We start from the raw sequence: 18382 nt of genomic DNA, 5'->3' as shown, positions 1-18382 counted from the left end.
GACAATCTTGTCTTGTATATCGTTCACACAGATCACATCATTACACAGTGTATTGAGGTGGAACAAGGTCAAACAATAACAGAATTGGAATTGGTTTATATTGTTGACGTGTACCGAGATACAGTGACAATCTTGTCTTGTATATCGTTCACACAGATCACATCATTACACAGTGTATTGAGGTGAACAAGGTGAACAGTAACAGAATGTGGAATAGAGTGTCTCAGCCACAGAGAGAGTGCCGAGCAGGCAGACAGCCTCCTCGAGGAGGTACAAGATCATAACCAGGTAGACTGTGAGGTCGAGTGTCTTTCTTATCGTACTAGGGTACAGGGAACACTGGGATAGAAGCTGTCCTTGAGCCTGGTGGGATGTGCTCGATGGGAGAGGAGAAGAGAGAATGCCCGGAGTGGATGGGGGATTTTCATTGTACTGGCTTAGCCGAGGCAGGGTAAGTGTGGACAGTCCACTGGAGGGAAGCTGGTTCCCATGACATGCCCACAACTCTACGGTCACAGGCAGAGTCAAACTGCGGTGTGTCCAGATCGGACACCTTTGTCAGCAGAGAACTTTTTAGCAGGGGGTTGGAGAGGGAGGGGAGGGGAGGAAGCAAGAGGGAAGGTATGGGGAGAAGGAGTGATGTGGAGGTAGGAAAGGAGGAAGGGGTAAGAGGGAGAGAGTGGGAGGGAAGGGGATGAACTGTAACACACACACAAGACAAAATACTGGAGGAAATACCAGTGGAAAGCAGGCACGAATGGATGTAAATAAACAGTCGATGTTGCAGGCTGTTACCCTTCTTCAGGGCTGGAAAGGAAGAAGGGGGCCAGATGCCAGAACAAAATGTTGGGTGGGGGGTGAGGACTAGCTGGAAGGTGATGGGTGAAGCCAAGAGGATGGGAAGGGTAAAGGGCTGGAGAAGAAAGAATCTGGTGGGAGAAGAGAGCGGACCATGGGAGAAAGGGAAGGAGAAGGGGCACCAGGGGGAGTTGATGGCAGGTGAGAAGAGGTTAGAGGTCAGAGTGGGGAACAGGAGGGGGGAGGGAAACATCTTTTTTAACCGGGGGGAGAAATTGATACAACTTTTTGACAAGCATTTACATCAGCAAAGCACTGTGTTTTACAGAGGTACTGCAGGGAAACAGGGTTGCTGAAACCGAGTAAAGGGGTTAGTATAGCTGAGATGGGCCAAAGGGCCTGCATGAGTGGTGGCTCTCCCATCCACCACCTCCTCCGAGAGTTCATTCCGGGTCGGGGGTGGGGATCGTCCTCCTGGGGGGGTGGGGGGAGGATCATTCTGGCCCCCCCCAACCTCCTGACCCTCACGTCAGAGGGGGTTTCAAAGCACGCACAAACACAGCCACTGGGGAGAAAGGTGCCCCACTCCCCCGGGATCGGAGGTAGGAGGGAGGGGAGCAGAGGGTGCAGATCTGCCCTGTCTGTCCCCCCCCCATCCCCCAGCCCTGCTGGCCGACTGTCTGCTCCTGGTTGTTGATTAATCCAGTGTGTTCCTACTCTCCCCTGCTTCTGACGCCAGCATCCCGGCTGACCAGGAGGTCAGTGACCCTGTCAGCCCGCAGCAAATCCACAGTTCCCACCTCTCCCCATCGCATAGGGGCAGAATCAGGCAACATATAATATACGCAACATAGAAGAAAAAATATAATAATAAATTAATCAATCAATTATGTATACTGAATAGGTTGAAAATCGTGCAAAAAGCAGAAATGATACATATTAAAGAAGTGAAGTAGTGTTGAAGGCAACAAGGCTAAGGGAACATCCGCCCACTTCACCAGACAGGAGAGCTGGACAACACGTGAAATGAAATGAAAAGGTTGGGAGTTGATATCTTAGGCCTGTCAGAAACTAGATGGACTGACAGCGGCAAATTCATTCAGAGTAGTTCTCTGATATTGTATCCTGGAGGTCAACAGCATGCGTACAGAGCTGGAATTATCTTAAACAAACGAGTGTCAAGATGTCTTATGGGATATTGGGCGATATCCGACCGGCTGCTTTTAGTTAAATTAAGGGGTAACCCTTTCAACATGAGCACAATCCAAGCCTATGCGACAACAAGTGATGCGGATGAAGAGAATATCAACAAGTTTTATGAAGATCTCGACAATGAGCAATGTAAATCTCAGGATATAAAACTAGTCATGGGAGATTTGGACAGGAAAGGGCTAATAACATCATGGGGGATTAGGGGAGAAAAATGAAAATGGAGAAAGGTTTACTGGTTGTTGCGTCAGAAGTGATCACCAATACTTGGTATAAAAACCATCCACATGAATTGTGTACTTGGATTAGCCCTGGAGGTAGAACAAAGAATCAAGCAGATTCCATTACCACCAATGAACGCTTTAGAAATAATATCACAAATTCTGAAGCCTACCCGGGAGCAGACTGTGGATCAGACCACCATCCAGTAATAGCTACCATCAAAGCAAAATTAAAGAAACCGAAACGTGGAAAAAAGAGAAACAAGTATACTTTGGGAGAACTTAAAAATGATAGCAAGCAACAATTCAAAACAGCTGTAGAAGAACACCTCAACGAAAACGAAAGTACACCTATTTGGGACAGATTTAAATACGCTATACAGCGATCAGCAGTGGAGATAATCCCAGTACTAGAAATCCAACACACCAACGGGGGGGGGGGGGGGGGGGAATAACCCAAGAAATTCTAGATCTGATGGAACAAGGAAGGCTAGTGAAGAATAATGAAGTGCAACACAGAGAGCTAGACGGGCAGACCAGACAACTGTGCAACATTGCAAAGGAAGAATGGCTGAATTGAAAATGCAATGAAGTCGAAGGCCATATTGACAACAGCAAAAGAAATGCACAAGAAAATTCAGGAAATTACGGGAATTAAGAGAACCCCCTCTACAGGATGCACAAGGTCAGCAGACGGATCCATCCTAACACATCCAGATAAAGTATGCGAGAGCTGGACTCGGTATATAGAGCAGCTTTTTGAAGGTAACAGAGGGGAAGCCCCCAGATATCAAACACCCTAATACAGGCCCACCTATTACCAAAAAAGAAACAACTAAAGCAATGAAAAGCATGACGCATGGTAATGCCACTGGACCTGATGAAATTTCGGTGGAAATGATACAGGCCCTAGAAGATCTGGGCATAGATATTCTTTTTGAACTGTTTAATGGCATTTATGAGTCTGGTGTTTTGCCTGACAATCTCTTGATTTCAGTATTTATAACTCTGCCTAAAATTCCTGGAACTATTGACTGTGAAAGTTACAGAACAATCAGTCTCATGAGTCACATAATAAAGATTTTGTTAAGAATTGTTCTGAGTTGAATTAAAAACAAGTTCAGGCCAGAAACTTCTAAACTGCAATATGGGTTCATGGAGGGTGGAGAAACTAGGAACGCAGCTTTCATACTATGAGTGCTTTCAGAAAGGGCAATTGAATATCAAAACAACACGCTGGAGGAACTCAGCAGGTCGGGCAGCATCCGTGGAAATGAGCAGTCAACATTTCAGGCTAAGACCCTTCGGCAGGAAGAGTCTTGGCCCGAAACGTTGACCGCTCCTTTCCACGGATGCTGCCCGACCTGCTGAGATCCTCCAGCGTGTTGTACGTGTTGCTCTGACCCGAGCGTCTGCAGTGTACTTTGTGTTCAGAATATCAAAATGATGTCTTTTTATGGTTTATTGATTTCACTAAAGCATTTGACAAAGTGCAACATGAAAAATTATTTCAAGTTCTTGCTAAACTAAACATTGATGGAAGGGACCAACAACTGCTTCAAAGTTTATACTGAAATTAAATGGCGGTGGGAAAAATTGATGATAATACAAGCAGTTGGACTAAAATTCAAAGAGGAGTTAGACAGGGATGTGTTGCCTCACCGGAATTATTTAATATCTACAGTGAAATGATTCTCAGAGAAATAGAAGACCTAGATGGAATAAAAGTTGGAGGTGTTAAGGTCAACAATATAAGATATGCAGACGATACCACCCTAATAACAAGTGCTGCAGAAAATCTACAAATCCTCCTAGACAAAGTAGTACAAACAAGTGCAGATTTTGGTCTAACCACCAACTGTAAAGAAAAACCAAATGTGTGGTAATACCAAAACAGCAGGATACTCCCAAACTGCCAAGTGTACATCGGTAACCAAGAGATTGGGCAAAGGACCAGCTTTAATTTAAAGTAGACTTAAAATGAAGAATTGCCATTGCCAAAACCAACTTCCAAAAAATTAAACTCATTTTTACCAACAGACATTTCAATGACAGCAAGGCTTAGGCTACCAAAATGTTACACCTGGTCAATCTTGCTGTGTGCTTCCGAAACGTGGACTGTAACATCAGAACTCCAAAGAAACCTAGAAGCAACAGAAATGTGGTTTCTCGGAAGAAGGCTGAAAATATCATACAGAGATAGGGTTACTAATGAGACAGTGCTCCAATGTGCCCAGACAAAAAGATCTTTAATGAGCATATTAAATGAGAGGAAACTTCAATACCTGGGTCATCAGAAAAAGGAGGAATGGAATTCCTAACATTACAAAGCCACGTGCCAGGGAAAGGCGGATGAGGAAGACAAATATATGGCCGCTGTGAAAGAACTAACGGATCTAGATGTGTGATGTGGAGAGCTATGATCTCCCAAGCGCGTAGCGCATAAGGCGCATGAAGAAGAAGAAGCGTTCAAGGGTTCAATGCACAATTCGGAATCGGACGGCAGAGGGGAAGAAGTTGATCCTGAATCGCTGAGTGTGTACCTTCAGGCTTCTGTACCTCCTACCTGATGGGAACAGTGAGAAAAGGGCACGTCCTGGGTGCTGGAGGTCCTCAATAACAGACGCTGCCTTTCTGAGACACCACTCCCTAAGGATGTCCTGGGTACTTTGTAGGCCAGTACCCAAGATGGAGCCGACTAGATTTACAGACTTCTGCAGCTTCTTTCGGTCCTGTGCAGTAGTCCCTCCATACCAGACAGTGATGTAGCCTGTCAGAATGCTCTCCACGGTACAACTATACAAGTTTTTGAGTGTATTTGTTGACATGCCAAATCTCTTCAAATTCCTGATGAAGTATAGTCACTGTCATGCCTTCTTTATAACTGCATTGATATGTTGGGACCAAGTTAGATCCTCAGAGATCTTGACACCTAGCTGCTCACTCTCTCCACTTCTGACCCCTCTATGAGGACTGGTATGTGTTCCTTCATCTTACCATTCCTGAAGTCCACAATCAGCTCTTTCATCTTACTGACGTTGAGTGCCAGGTTGTTAATGAGACACCACTCCACTAGTTGGCATATCTCACTCCTGTATGCCCTCTCATCTCCATCAATGGTGGTATCATCAGCAAATTTATAGATGGTATTTGATCTATGTCTAGCCACATGGGTATAGAGAGAGTATACAAGTGGGCTAAGCACACACTGCTGAGGTGCGCCGGTGTTGATCGTCAGCGAAAAGGATATGTTACCATCAGTCTTCCAGTTTGTAAGTCGAGGATCCAGTTACAGAGGGAGGTACAGAGGCCCAGGTTCTGCAACTTCTCAATCAGGATTGTGGGAATGGTGGTATTAAATGCTGAGCTATAGTCGACGAACAGCATCCTGGCGTAGGTGTCCAGGTGGTCTAAAGCCGTGTGGACAGCCATGGAGACTGCGCCTGGCATTGACCTATTGTGGCCAAAGTACAAACCAGCAGGCTCAATGAGAACTTCTATTCCAGCCTGCCTGTGGAATTCTTTGCCACAGCAGCTTTGAGCCCAAGGCTGTATGTATATTGAAAGTGGAGTTGATAGATTATTGATTGGTCAGGGCATGAAGGGAAACGGGGAGAAGGTAGGAGATTGGGGCTGAGAGGAACATTGGATCAGCCATGATGAAATGGTAGAGTAGGCTCGATGGGCCAAATGGTCTAATTCTGCTCCTATGTTTCACTGTCTTATGGTCTTATTGAACCATCCCCCCAGTGCAACTCTTGATCTCACAATCTACCTGGTTAGAGTAGGGTTGGGGGAGGTCCAGAGTGATAGGGCTGAGAATGGGACAGTTGATACATAAATCCTGTGCAGTGTGCAGTGAGGCGATGAGGAAGCACAGGCAGATGATGGGGTAAAATGGGATGAGGTGAAATGTAATGGAGGGCAAAATCAAAAAGGATGCTGAGTACATGACTGAAGGTGTTATATTTTTGGTTCACATCAGAATGATTTTCATTAATCAGAAAGCTTGAGTGGGGTGTTCGGGCCCAGTTATTTCACTTTAGTCGCTGACCTAGGAAAGCTGCAGCACTTGCAAAAGTTTGCAAAGGTTCCAGTCAGGTGTCACATGAAGTAAAGGAAAATTCAGTAAATGTGTGTTAAAAAAGGAACTATGAAGTGTGTGTATCTGTGCATCTTTGTGTATGAGTGTGTGTGCATCTGTATGCATGTGTGTGTATGTGTGTCTGTGTGCGTGAGAGTGTATGTGTGTGTGTGAGTGTCTATGTGTGTCTGTATCTGTGTGCATTTGTGTGTGTGTGTATGTGTGTGTGAGTGTGTCTGTGTGAGTGTGTATGTGTGTGAGAGTGTGTGTATGTGTGCGTGTGTGTGAGGGTGTGTATGTGTGCGTGAGTGTGCGTGTATCTGTGTGCATCTGTGTGTGTGAGTGTGTTTGTGTGCATGTGTGTGAGTGTGTATGTGTGTGTGTATCTGTGTGCATCTGTGTGTGTGTGTCTGTGTGTGTGTATGTGTGTGTGAGTGTGAGGGTGTGTATGTGTGCGTGAGTGTGCGTGTATCTGTGTGTGTGAGTGTGTCTGTGTGCATGTGTGTGAGTGTGTATGTGTGTGTAAGTGTGTGTGTATCTGTGTGTGTGAGTGTGTATGTGTGTATCTGTGTGTGTGAGTGTGCGTGTATCTGTGTGCATCTGTGTGTGTGTGTGTGTCTGTGTGCATGTGTGTGTGTGTGTGTGTGTGTCTGTGTGAGTGTGTATGTGTGTGAGAGTGTGTGTGTATCTGTGTGTGAGTGTGTGTGTATGTGTGCATCTGTGTGTGTGAGTGTGCATGTGTGCGTGTGTGTGAGGGTGTGTATGTGTGCGTGAGTGTGCGTGTATCTGTGTGCATCTGTGTGTGTGAGTGTGTCTGTGTGCATGTGTGTGAGTGTGTATGTGTGTGTAAGTGTGTGTGTATCTGTGTGTGTGTGTATCTGTGTGTGAGTGTGTATGTGTGTATCTGTGTGTGTGAGTGTGCGTGTATCTGTGTGCATCTGTGTGTGTGAGTGTGTCTGTGTGCATGTGTGTGTGTGAGTGTGTGTGTATCTGTGTGTGTGAGTGTGTGTATCTGTGTGTGTGTGAGTGTGTATCTGTGTGCATCTGTGTGTGGATAGGGATAGGGCCTCGAAACAAGCTGTAAAGGATAGGACTGCGGTTCAAACTAACCGTAGTTTACTTTGGCCACGTTCGGTTCTGTTTTCTTGTGTGCCCGCCCTCTCTTTCTTGTGGCCGATTGGTGGACTGGGGGTTTGTTTGATCTGTTAGTCATTGTGCGAGGTTATGCTTCTTTTTTCTTGCGGGGGGTGTGGTGAGAAGAGAAAATGCTGGAGGAACTCAGCAGGCCAGGCAGCATCTGTGGGAAAAAAAAGTACAGGTTAAAAAAATGCTGCGAGTGTACTTTCCCCCTCCCCCCACAGACGCTCGGATACCAAGGAGGCTCGGAGCCATGACCGAGCTGACCAGTTTCACGAAGTTTCTGCCACTTCGATCGTGTGCAGTAGCCCCCCTCCCCCACACCCAATACCAGACGGCGATGCAGTCTGCCAGGAAGCTCTCCGCGGTACATCTGCACAAGTTTTTAAGTGTTTTAGGTGACAATCCAAATCTCCTCAATCTTTATAACTCCTAATGACTTACGTGTGTGGGATGTGACGGGTTGAATAAAGCGGCCGGTGCTTTACCACATGGCAACATCAAGGGGACTGGGGCCGGACTTGTGTGAGACCTCCCGGAGGCTCCACGCAAGAATATTGCCCGGCTATGGGGACAGCCGTGCAGTGTGAACGGCATTATTCGGCCAGCACGGGAATGGGACGGCGGACCGCGGGGATGTCTTTGAGGGCTATGTTTTTGTCTGGCGCTGCCGGCCCGGCTTTGATTTTGCTAACAGTTTCCGCCTCCACCACTACAGGCGGCACTGTTCCGTGCCCGAACTGCACTTGAGAACTTGCGCAGTTTTAACCCTGCCCGTTACCAAATGCCTCCTGACGTAAAGCCGCAAGCATTGACCTCCCTTCCTCGCCATCTGATACTGAGAGAGAAGTAGATGGAAACCAGCGGAAAGATTTAGTGTCTGGGCGGCGTGACACGTCATACTTCAGCCGGGACGGGCCGGCCGGCTGCCTTCCTCCCGACCCGCTCTCGCCGCTGCACCTTGCGACCCGTTGTAAAGCCCATGAAACATCCACATGAAACGGTGCCGCAGGGACCCCCGCCGCCCAGGGCACTCTCCCTTCCCGCTGCTCATACCCAGGGAGCCTCGGGGCCCACACCAGCGGGTTCCGGCCGGAGCAGTCATTACCCTTTACCCGTCAGGCTGTTGCAGCAAAGGGGATAACTTCACTCGCCCCATCATTGAAAATTTCCCACAACCTATAGACTCACTTTCAATCTCATGTTCTCGATATCTATCTGTCTGAATTGAATTGATTTCATTTCTTACATCCTTCACATACACGAGGAGTAAAAATCTTTACGTTACGTCTCTATCTGAAGGGGCAAAGTGCAATATACAGTAATTTGTAATAAATGGTATGTACACCAGGACAGTCAATATAACATAGAAATACAGTTGGGTCAGCATGAATTAATCAGTCTGATGGCCTGGTGGAAGAAGCTGTCCCGGAGCCTGTTGGTCCTGGCTTTTATGCTGTGGTACCGTTTCCCGGATGGTAGCAGCTGGAACAGTTTGTGGTTGGGGTGACTCGGGTCCCCAATGATCCTTCAGGCCCTTTTTACACACCTGTCGCTGTAAATGTCCTGAATAGTGGGAAGTTCACATCTACAGATGCTCTGGGCTGTCCACACCACTCTCTGCAGAGTCCTGCGATTGAGGGAAGTACAGTTCCCATACCAGGCAGTGATGCAGGCAGCCAAGAGGCTCTCAATTGTGCCCCTGTAGAAAGTTCTTGGGATTTGGGGGCCCAAACCAAACTTCTTCAACCTTCTGAGGTGAAACAGGTACTATTGTGCTTTTCCACCACACAGCTGGTATGTACAGACCACGTGAGATCCTCGGTGATGTTTATGCTGAGGAACTTGAGGCTGTTCACCCTCTCAACCCCAGATCCATTGATGTCAATAGGGGCGAGCCTGTCTCCATTCCTCCTGTAGTCCACAACCAGCTCCTTTGTTTTTACAACATTGAGGGAGAGGTTGTTTTCTTGACACCTCTGTGTCAGGGTGATGACTTCTTCTCTGTAGGCTGCCTCGTTATTAGAGATTAGGCCAGTCAGTGTAGTTTTTTCAGCAAATTGAATTAGCAGATTGGAGCTGTGGGTCAAGGAGGGGGCTTCGGACACAGCCCTGAGGAGCACCTGTTTTGAGGGTCAGAGGGGCAGAGGTGAGGGATCCCACTCTTACCACCTGCTGGCAACCTGGCAGGAAGTCCAGGATCCAGCTACACAAGGCAAGGTGAAGACCGAGGTCTCCGAGCTTCTTGTCAAGTATGTATGTATCTATCTGTCTGTCTATCCATCTGTCTGTCTATCTGTCTGTCCATCTGTCTATATGTCTGTCTATCTATCTATCTATCTATCTATCTATCTATCATAGAACATAGAACAGTACAGTACAGGCCCTTTGGCCCATGATGTTGTGCTGACCCTCAAACCCTGCCTCCCATATAACCCCCCACTTTAAATTCCTCCATATATCTGTCTAGTAGTCTCTTAAACTTCACTAGTGTATCTGCCTCCACCACTGACTCAGGCAGTGCATTCCACGCACCAACCACTCTCTGAGTGAAAAACCTTCCTCTAATATCCCCCTATCTATCTATCTATCTGTCTGTCTGCCTGCCTATCTATCTGTCTATGCATCTTTCTATTTTTCCCTGTCCATATATCTGTCTATCTATCTGTTTATCTGTTTGTTTGTCTATCTATCTATTTATTCTTCTGCATTTGCCCAGTTAACAAACTTTGGTCGCTGATTCTGTTGTGGTTATTATTCTATAGATTTATTGAGAATGCCCACAAGAAAATGAATCTCAGAGTTCTATATGGTGACAGGCCCGTACTTTGCTAATAAATTTACTCTTGAATCTCGTTGTGCGCGTGACCATGGGTTTCTTGCCTGCCTGGAGCCCCGATGAAACATGAACCACTGAGCCTGTTTCTCAATTACTACGTCGATGGTGGCTGACGGGGAGGATGGAATAAGGAGAGGGCAGCAACTGCAGATCTTTGTGGCCATGGTGCACCCCAGTGTGAACAGGGTGCCAGTCCTTTCCCAGCTCCTTGATGGGCGAGGACCGTTACAGCGTGAAGCCTCCGTGGCTGAAACAAAAAGTCCCAGTCCAAAGTACAGATATGTCACCATATACAACCCTGAGATTCATTTTCTTGTGGGCATACTCAATAAATCTATAGAATAATAACCACAACAGAATCAATGAAAGACCGACCAGTCAGGCCGTTCAACCAGAGTGCAGAAGACAACAAACTGTGCAAATACAAAAAGCAGAAATAATACTGATAAATAAATAACAATGAATATCAAGATTCTGAGATGAAGAGTCCTTGACAGTGACTCCATAGGTTGTGGGAACAGTTTAGGAACGGGGTGAGTGTTGAGTGAAGTTATCTGCTCTGGTTCCGGAGCCTGATGTTTGGGGGGTAGTAACTGTCCCTGACCCTGCTGGTGTGAGTCCTGAGGCTCCTGTACCTTCTTCCTGATGGCAGCAGTGAGAAAAGAGCGTGGCCTGGGTGGTGAGGATCTCTGATGCTTTCCTGCGACAACGTTTCCTGTAGGTGGTTGGGAGGGTTTTACCCGTGAAGGATGGTTGAGGTTCTCTGTGTTTGCGCAATTTGTTCTTTTTTTGTGCTGGTTGGTGCTTGAACGGGTTCGGTGCTGTTTCTTTGGGTTGAACTCTGCACACCTACTGTGCACATCCACACATATTCTGCACTGACGTACTCACACTGTTCGGTGGGCGGGCGGTTGAAAAGGCACGTGGACAGATGTATGCCACGTTCGGTTAGGTGTTCGATAACTGAGGTTGACAGCCGATGGTGGCCCGTCCTATGGGGCAGGAGGATCTGCCGGTGGGTGGGTGGGGAGGGAGGAAGTTTTGTCGCTGTCTGTGGTTTACTCTCGTTCCGTTGAAAATATGGCGACGCTTGTGGGCTCCCCCCAATGCATCGTGGAACTGTGAATCAGTGGGTGGGGGGAGGAGGGAAGTGGGGAAACCCTCCTGGCTGGGCAAACTCCACGCGGGCTGTGCCTGAGGTCGGGATCGAACCTGGGTCTCTGGAATGGTGATGTCGCAACACTGCCTGTGACCCCGCACGCTGTCCCCATCACTGCGGCTACCTCAACAGGTCTCGGGTCCTGCTCAGAATAGAAAGAGAAAGAGATAGATGCCTTACTGATCCCAAAGGAAATGACGGTGTCATGGTAGTATTACAAGTGCACAGACGTACAGATGTTAGACGACAATTAAGGAAGAATAAAAAAATAAGTTACCTCAAACAGTCTAACAGGAAGGGGTCATCACTGCCTGTCTATCGGTTGACTCATTATAGAGCCTAATGACCGAAGGTAAGACTGACCGCATATTGTGCTCTTTGGAGCAGCATAGTTGTCTCAGTCCACCAGTAAAAGTGTTCCTCTGTTCAGCCAAGGTGGCATGCAGAGGGTGAGAAATAATCACCCAGAATTGCCAGCATTTTCTGTAGGGTTGTTTGTTCTCCCACAGCCGCCATTGTGTCCCGTTTCACTCCCACAACAGGCCCAGCCTTTCGAATCAGTTTACTCAGCCCGTTTTGACGCCATTGCCTCAGCACGGCACCGCATGGAAGATTGTCCTGGCGACAGCAGAGGTCACTCGCATGTAGCGCAGCTTCCTCCTCAATGGCTTGCCTCCAGTTGTACCTACCGAGTGCAGGAGGTGCAGCTGGAGTCTTCCACAGACGCTGCCTGACCTGCTGAGTTCCTTCAACAATTTGTGTGTGTTGCTCTGGATTTCCAGCACCTGCAAATTGTCTCGTGTTTATTCATTTTCACAGACGCTGCCTGACCTGCTGAGTTCCTCCGACATTTTAGAAACATAGAAACACAGAAAACCTACAGCACAATACAGCCCCTTTGGCCCACCAAGCTGTGCCGAACATGTCCTTACTTTAGAAATTACCTACGGTTACCCATAGAACTCTATTTTTTTTTAAGCTCCATGTGCCTGTCCAGGAGATTCCTAAAACACCCTATCGTATCCGCCTCCACCACCGTTGCCGGCAGCCCATTCCACGCACTCACCACTCTCTGCGTAAAAAATCTTACCCCTGACATCCCTTCTGTACCTGCTCCCAAGCACCTTAAAACTGTGCCCTCTCTTGGCAACCATTCCAGCCCTGGGAAAAAGCCTCTGACTATCCACATGATTAATGCCTCTCATCATCTTGTACACCTCTTTCAGGTCACCTATCACCCTCTGTTGCTCCAAGAAGAAAAGGCTGAGTTCGCTCAACCAATTCTCATTAACGCATGCTCCCCAATCCAGGAAACATCCTTGTTAATCTCCTCTGCACCCTTTCTATGGTTTCCACATCCTTCCTGTAGTGAGGTGACCAGAACTGAGCACAGTACTCTAAATGGGGTCTGACCAGGGTCCTATATAGCTGCAACATTACCTCTTGGCTCTTAAACTCAATCCCACGATTGACGAAAGCCAATATACTGTACGCCTTCTTAACCACAACCTGCACAGCTGCTTTGAGCGTCCTATGGACTCAGACCTCAAGACTCAAGAGCCTTACCATTAATGCTACATTCTGCCATCATATTTGACCTCCCAAAATGAGCCACCTCACACTTACCTAGGTTGAACTCCATCTGCCACTTCTCAGCCCAGTTTTGCATCCTATCGATGTCCCGCTGTAATCTCTGACAGCCCTCCACACTATCCACAACACCCCCAACCTTTGTGTCATCAGCACATTTACTAACCCATCCCTCCACTTCCTCATCCAGGTCAAAGTCATGATGTGTAAGGGTCCCACAACAGATCCCTGAGGGACACCACTGGTCACCAACTTCCATGCAGAATATGACCCGTCTACAACCACACTTTGCCTTCTGTGGGCAAGCAAGTTCTGGATCCACAAAGCAATGTCCACTTGGATCCCATGCCTCTTAACTTTCTCAATAAGCCCTTGCATGGGGTACCTTATTAAATGCCTTGCTGAAATCCATATACACTCCATCTACTGCTCTTCCTTCATCAATGTGTTTAGTCACATCCTCATAAAAATCAATCAGGCTCGTAAGGCACAACCTGCCCTTGACAAAGCCATGCTGACTACTAATCATATTATACCTCTCCGAATGTTCATAAATCCTGCCTCTCAGGATCTTCTCCATCAACTTACTAACGACTGAAGTAAGACTCACTGGTCTATAATTTCCTGGGCTATCTCTACTCACTTTCTCGAATAAGGGAAAAACATCTGCAACCCTCCAATCATTTGGAACCTCTCCCGTCCCCATTGATGATGCAAAGATCATCGCCAGCAGTTCAGCAATCTCCTCCCTCGCCTCCCACAGTAGCCGGCGACCTATCCAACTTGATGCTTTCCAAAAGCTCCAGCACATCCTCTTCCTTAATATCTACATGCTCAAGCTTTTCAGTCCATTGCAAGTCAGCCTTACAATCACCAAGACCCTTTTCCGTAGTGAATACTGAAGCAAAGTATTCATTAAGTACCCGGCCATCTCCTCCGGTTCCATACACACTTTCCCACTGTCACACTTGATTTGCCCTATTCTCTCATGTTTTATCCTCTTGCTCTTCACATACCTGTAGAATGCCTTGGGGTTTTCCTTATTCCTATTGGCCAAGACCTTCTCATGGCCCCTTCTGGCTCTCCTAATTTCATTCTTAAACTCCTTCCTGATAGCCTTATAATCATCTAGATCTCTATCGTTAACTAGTTTTTTGAACCTTTCATGAGCTTTTCTTTTCTTCTTGACTAGATTTACATCAGCCTTTGTGCACCATGGTTCCTGTACCCTACCATCCTTTCCCTGTCTCATTGGAATGTACCTCTGCAGAATTCCACACAAATATCCCCTGAATATTTGTCACATTTCTGCTGTATATTTCCCTGAGAACATCTGTTCCCAATTTATGCTTCCAAGTTCCTGCCTGATAGCCTCATATTTCCCCTTACTCCAATTAAACACTTTCCTAACTTGTCTGTTCCTCTCCCTCTCCAAAGGAGATAGAATTGTGATCACTATCTCCAAAATGCTCTCCCACTGAGAGATCTGACACCTGACCAGGTTCATTTCCCAATACCAGATCAAGTACAGCCTCTCCTCTTGTAGGCTTTTCTACATACTGTGTCAAGAAATGTTCTTGAACATACCTAACAAACTCCACCCCATCTAAACTCCTTACTCTAGGGAGATGCCAATCAATATTTGGGAAATTAAAATGTCCCACCACAACAACCCTGTTATTATTACACCTTCTCAGAATCTGTCTCCCTATCTGCTCCTCGATGTCCCTGTTACTATTAGATGGTCTATAAAAAAGCACCCAGTAGAGCTATTGACTCCTTCCTGTCCCTAACGTCCTCCCACAGACACTCCATAGACAATCCCTCCATGACTTCCTCCCTTTCTGCAGCTGTGACACTCTCTCTGATCAACAGTGCCAGCCCCCCACCTCTCTTGCCTCCCTCACTGTCCTTTCTGAAACATCTAAAACCCAGCACTTGAAGTAACCATTCCTGCCCCTGCACCATCCAAGTCTCTGTAATGGCCACAACATCATAGATCCATGTACTGATCCACGCTCTAAGCTCATCCACTTTATTCATAATACTCCTCGCATTAAAATAGACACATCTCAAACCATCGGTCTGAGCACGTCCCTTCTCTATCACCTGCCTATCCTCCCTTTCGCACTGTCTACAAACTTTGGATTTCCAGCATCCGAAGATCATCTCGTGTTCACTCTTTTCCACAGATGCTGCCTGACCTGCTGAGTTCCTCCAGCATTTTGTGTGTGTTGCTTTGGATTTCCAGCATCTGCAGATTGTCTCGTGTCTGTGAGTCTTCTCCTGCTCCTGTTTCTATGTCGGACTGTTCACTCTTTTCCACAGATGCTGCCTGACCTGCTGAGTTCCTCCAGCATTTTGTGTGTGTTGCTCTGGATTTCCAGAGTCTGCAGATTGTCTCGTGTCTGTGAGTCTTCTCCTGCTCCTATTTCTATGTCGGACTGTTCACTCTTTTCCACAGATGCTGCCTGACCTGCTGAGTTCCTCCAGCATTTTGTGTGTGTTGCTTTGGATTTCCAGAGTCTGCAGATTGTCCCCTGTTTGTGAAAGCACTAACCGATCAAACCTTTCACGGTAACTCAGATCCCCAATCTTTGACAATATCTGTGTAAACTTTCTCTGCACTTTTCCCAATCTTATTGATGTCTTTCCCACAGACGGTAGGTGACCAGAAGCTGCAGGCGGTACAGCATGTTTGGCCTCACCAACACTTTGTATAACTTCAACATAACATCCCAACTCCTGCACCCAATGACGAAGGGTCTCGGCCCAAATCGCTGACTGTTCACTCTTTTCCACAGATGTTGCCTGACCTGCTGAGTTCCTCCAGCATTTTGTGTGTGTTGCTCTGGATTTCCAGCATCTGCAGACTGTCTCGTGTCTGTGAGTCTTCTCCTGCTCCTGTTTCTATGTCGGACTGTTTACTCTTTTCCACAGATGCTGCCTGACCTGCTGAGTTCCTCCAGTGTTTTGTGTGTGTTGCTCTGGATTTCCAGCGTCTGCAGATTGTCTCGTGTCTGTGAGTCTTCTCCTGCTCCTGTTTCTATGTCGGACTGTTCACTCTTTTCATGGATGCTGCCTGACCTGCTGAGTTCCTCCAGTGTTTTGTGTGTGTTGCTCTGGATTTCCAGCGTCTGCAGATTGTCTCATGTTTAGATACCCAGTGCAATGTTTTCCCAGTTTTAAAGAATTTTTTAAGGCTGACTTTGACGACAGGCATGTAGAAACTGTTGGGCTGGAGGGCAGGTTAGTGATAGCGGTGTGTAAGGTTGTGACAGGCAGAGACAGAGTATATGTTTCCCTGGGTTGAAATGTCTCACACCAGAGGACAGGCATTGAAGGTGGGAGGGGGTAATTTGAAAGGAGAGGTCAGGACGTATTTTGTTTTACACCAACAATTGAAAGTACTGCCAGGCTGAAGGGTAGAGGCATCCAGACAGGCACATGAATGTGAGGAAAAAGGAAGGACGTGACTTCCTGAAAGCAGAAGTTCGCCCTCTGATTACTAGTTACTAATCTAGTACAACATTGGGAGCTGAAGGGTCTGTTACTGTTCCAGGTTCTATGTCGACCCCAGAGGCGAAGGGAAGCTCAGCTGGGAGGGATTGTGTAGAGGCAGGGAACATGGAGAGCCCAGGAGGAAGCCTTGTGTCGAACACAACTGGTCTGTAATGGAGCAGAGTCAGTGTGTGAGGGTACGGTGCGGAAGGAGCTTCACTCTGTGTCTGAACCAGGGACTGTGTGATGGGACGGTGTGGAGGGAGATTCACTCTGTGTCTGACCCCGGGAGTGTGTGAGGGGACGGTGCGGAGTGAGATTCACTCTGTGTCAGACCCCGGGAGTGTGTGAGGGGACGGTGTGGAGGGAGATTCACTCTGTGACAGACCCCGGGAGTGCGTGAGGGGACGGTGTGGAGGGAGATTCATTCTGTGTCAGACCCTGGGAGTGTGTGATGGGACGGTGTGGAGGGAGATTCACTCTGTGTCAGACCCCGGGAGTGTGTGATGGGACGGTGTGGAGGGAGATTCACTCTGTGTCAGACCCCGGGAGTGTGTGATGGGACGGTGTGGAGGGAGATTCACTCTGTGTCAGACCCCGGGAGTGTGTGAGGGGACGGTGCGGAAGGAGCTTCACTCTGTGTCTGAATCCGGGAGTGTGTGATGGGACGGTGCGGAGGGAGATTCATTCTGTGTCAGACCCCGGGAGTGTGTGATGGGACGGTGTGGAGCGAGATTCACTCTGTGTCTGACCCGGCAGTGTGTGATGGGACGGTGTGGAGGGAGATTCACTCTGTGTCTGACCCTGGGAGTGTGTGATGGGACGGTATAGAGGGAGATTCACCCTGTGTCTGACCCCGGGATTGTGAGATGGGACGGTGTGGAGGGAGATTCACTCTGTGTCTGACCCCGGGAATGTGTGATGGGACGGTGAGGAGGGTGATTCACTCTGTGTCTGACCCCGGGAGTGTGTGATGGGACGGTGGGGAGAGAGATTCACTGTGTGACTCACCCCGGGAGTGTGTGATGGGACGGTGTGGAGGGAGATTCACTGTGTGTCTCACCCCGGGAGTGTGTGATGGGACGGTGTGGAGGGAGATTCACTCTGTGTCTGATCCCGGGAGTGTGTGATGGGACGGTGTGGAGGAAGATTCACTCTGTGTCTGACCCCGGGAGTGTGTGATGGGACGGTGGGGAGGGAGATTCACTGTGTGTCTCACCCCGGGAGTGTGTGATGGGACGGTGGGGAGGGAGATTCACTGTGTGTCTCACCCCGACAGTGTGTGATGGGACGGTATAGAGGGAGATTCACTCTGTGTCTGACCCTGGGAGGGTGTGATGAGACGGTCTGGAGGGAGATTCACCCTGTGTCTGACCCCGGGATTGTGAGATGGGACGGTGTGGAGGGAGATTCACTCTGTGTCTGACCCCGGGAATGTGTGATGGGACGGTGAGGAGGGTGATTCACTCTGTGTCTGACCCCGGGAGTGTGTGATGGGACGGTGGGGAGGGAGATTCACTCTGTGTCTGACCCCGGGAATGTGTGATGGGACGGTGAGGAGGGAAATTCACTCTGTGTCTGACCCCGGGAGTGTGTGATGGGACGGTGTGGAGGGAGATTCACTCTGTATCTGACCCTGGGAGTGTGTGATGGGATGGTGTGGAGGGAGATTCACTCTGTGTCTGACCCCGGGAGTGTGTGATGGGACGGTGGGGAGAGAGATTCACTGTGGGACTCACCCCGGGAGTGTGTGATGGGACGGTGGGGAGGGAGATTCACTGTGTGTCTGTCCCCAGGAGTGTGTTATGGGACGGTGTGGAGGGAGATTCACTCTGTGTCTGACC

General features: G+C 48.1%; 1 protein-coding gene across 2 annotated transcripts; it reads right to left on the bottom strand.

Moving 5' to 3' along the window:
* Positions 1-5433: 5433 nt before the first annotated feature.
* On the bottom strand, positions 5434-8457 carry LOC132387416 (histidine-rich glycoprotein-like). 2 transcript variants are annotated; one of them, XM_059959779.1, is made up of 2 exons: positions 8353-8457; positions 5434-7609 (listed from the first exon to the last, which is right to left on the bottom strand). In XM_059959779.1, the coding sequence occupies exon 2, from the start codon at positions 7354-7356 to the stop codon at positions 6283-6285; it is 1074 nt and encodes a 357-aa protein (XP_059815762.1). In that variant the 5' UTR covers positions 7357-7609; positions 8353-8457; the 3' UTR covers positions 5434-6282. The 2 variants fall into 2 exon arrangements, with proteins under 2 accessions (XP_059815762.1, XP_059815761.1); XM_059959778.1 differs by lacking the exon at positions 8353-8457 and adding an exon at positions 7894-8181.
* Positions 8458-18382: the final 9925 nt, after the last annotated feature.

This window comes from Hypanus sabinus, unplaced genomic scaffold, assembly GCF_030144855.1.
Source record: "Hypanus sabinus isolate sHypSab1 unplaced genomic scaffold, sHypSab1.hap1 scaffold_184, whole genome shotgun sequence".
NCBI lineage: Eukaryota > Metazoa > Chordata > Chondrichthyes > Myliobatiformes > Dasyatidae > Hypanus > Hypanus sabinus.
Note: the sequence above shows the minus strand (reverse complement) of the source record. Positions and strands in the feature narration are given on the sequence as shown.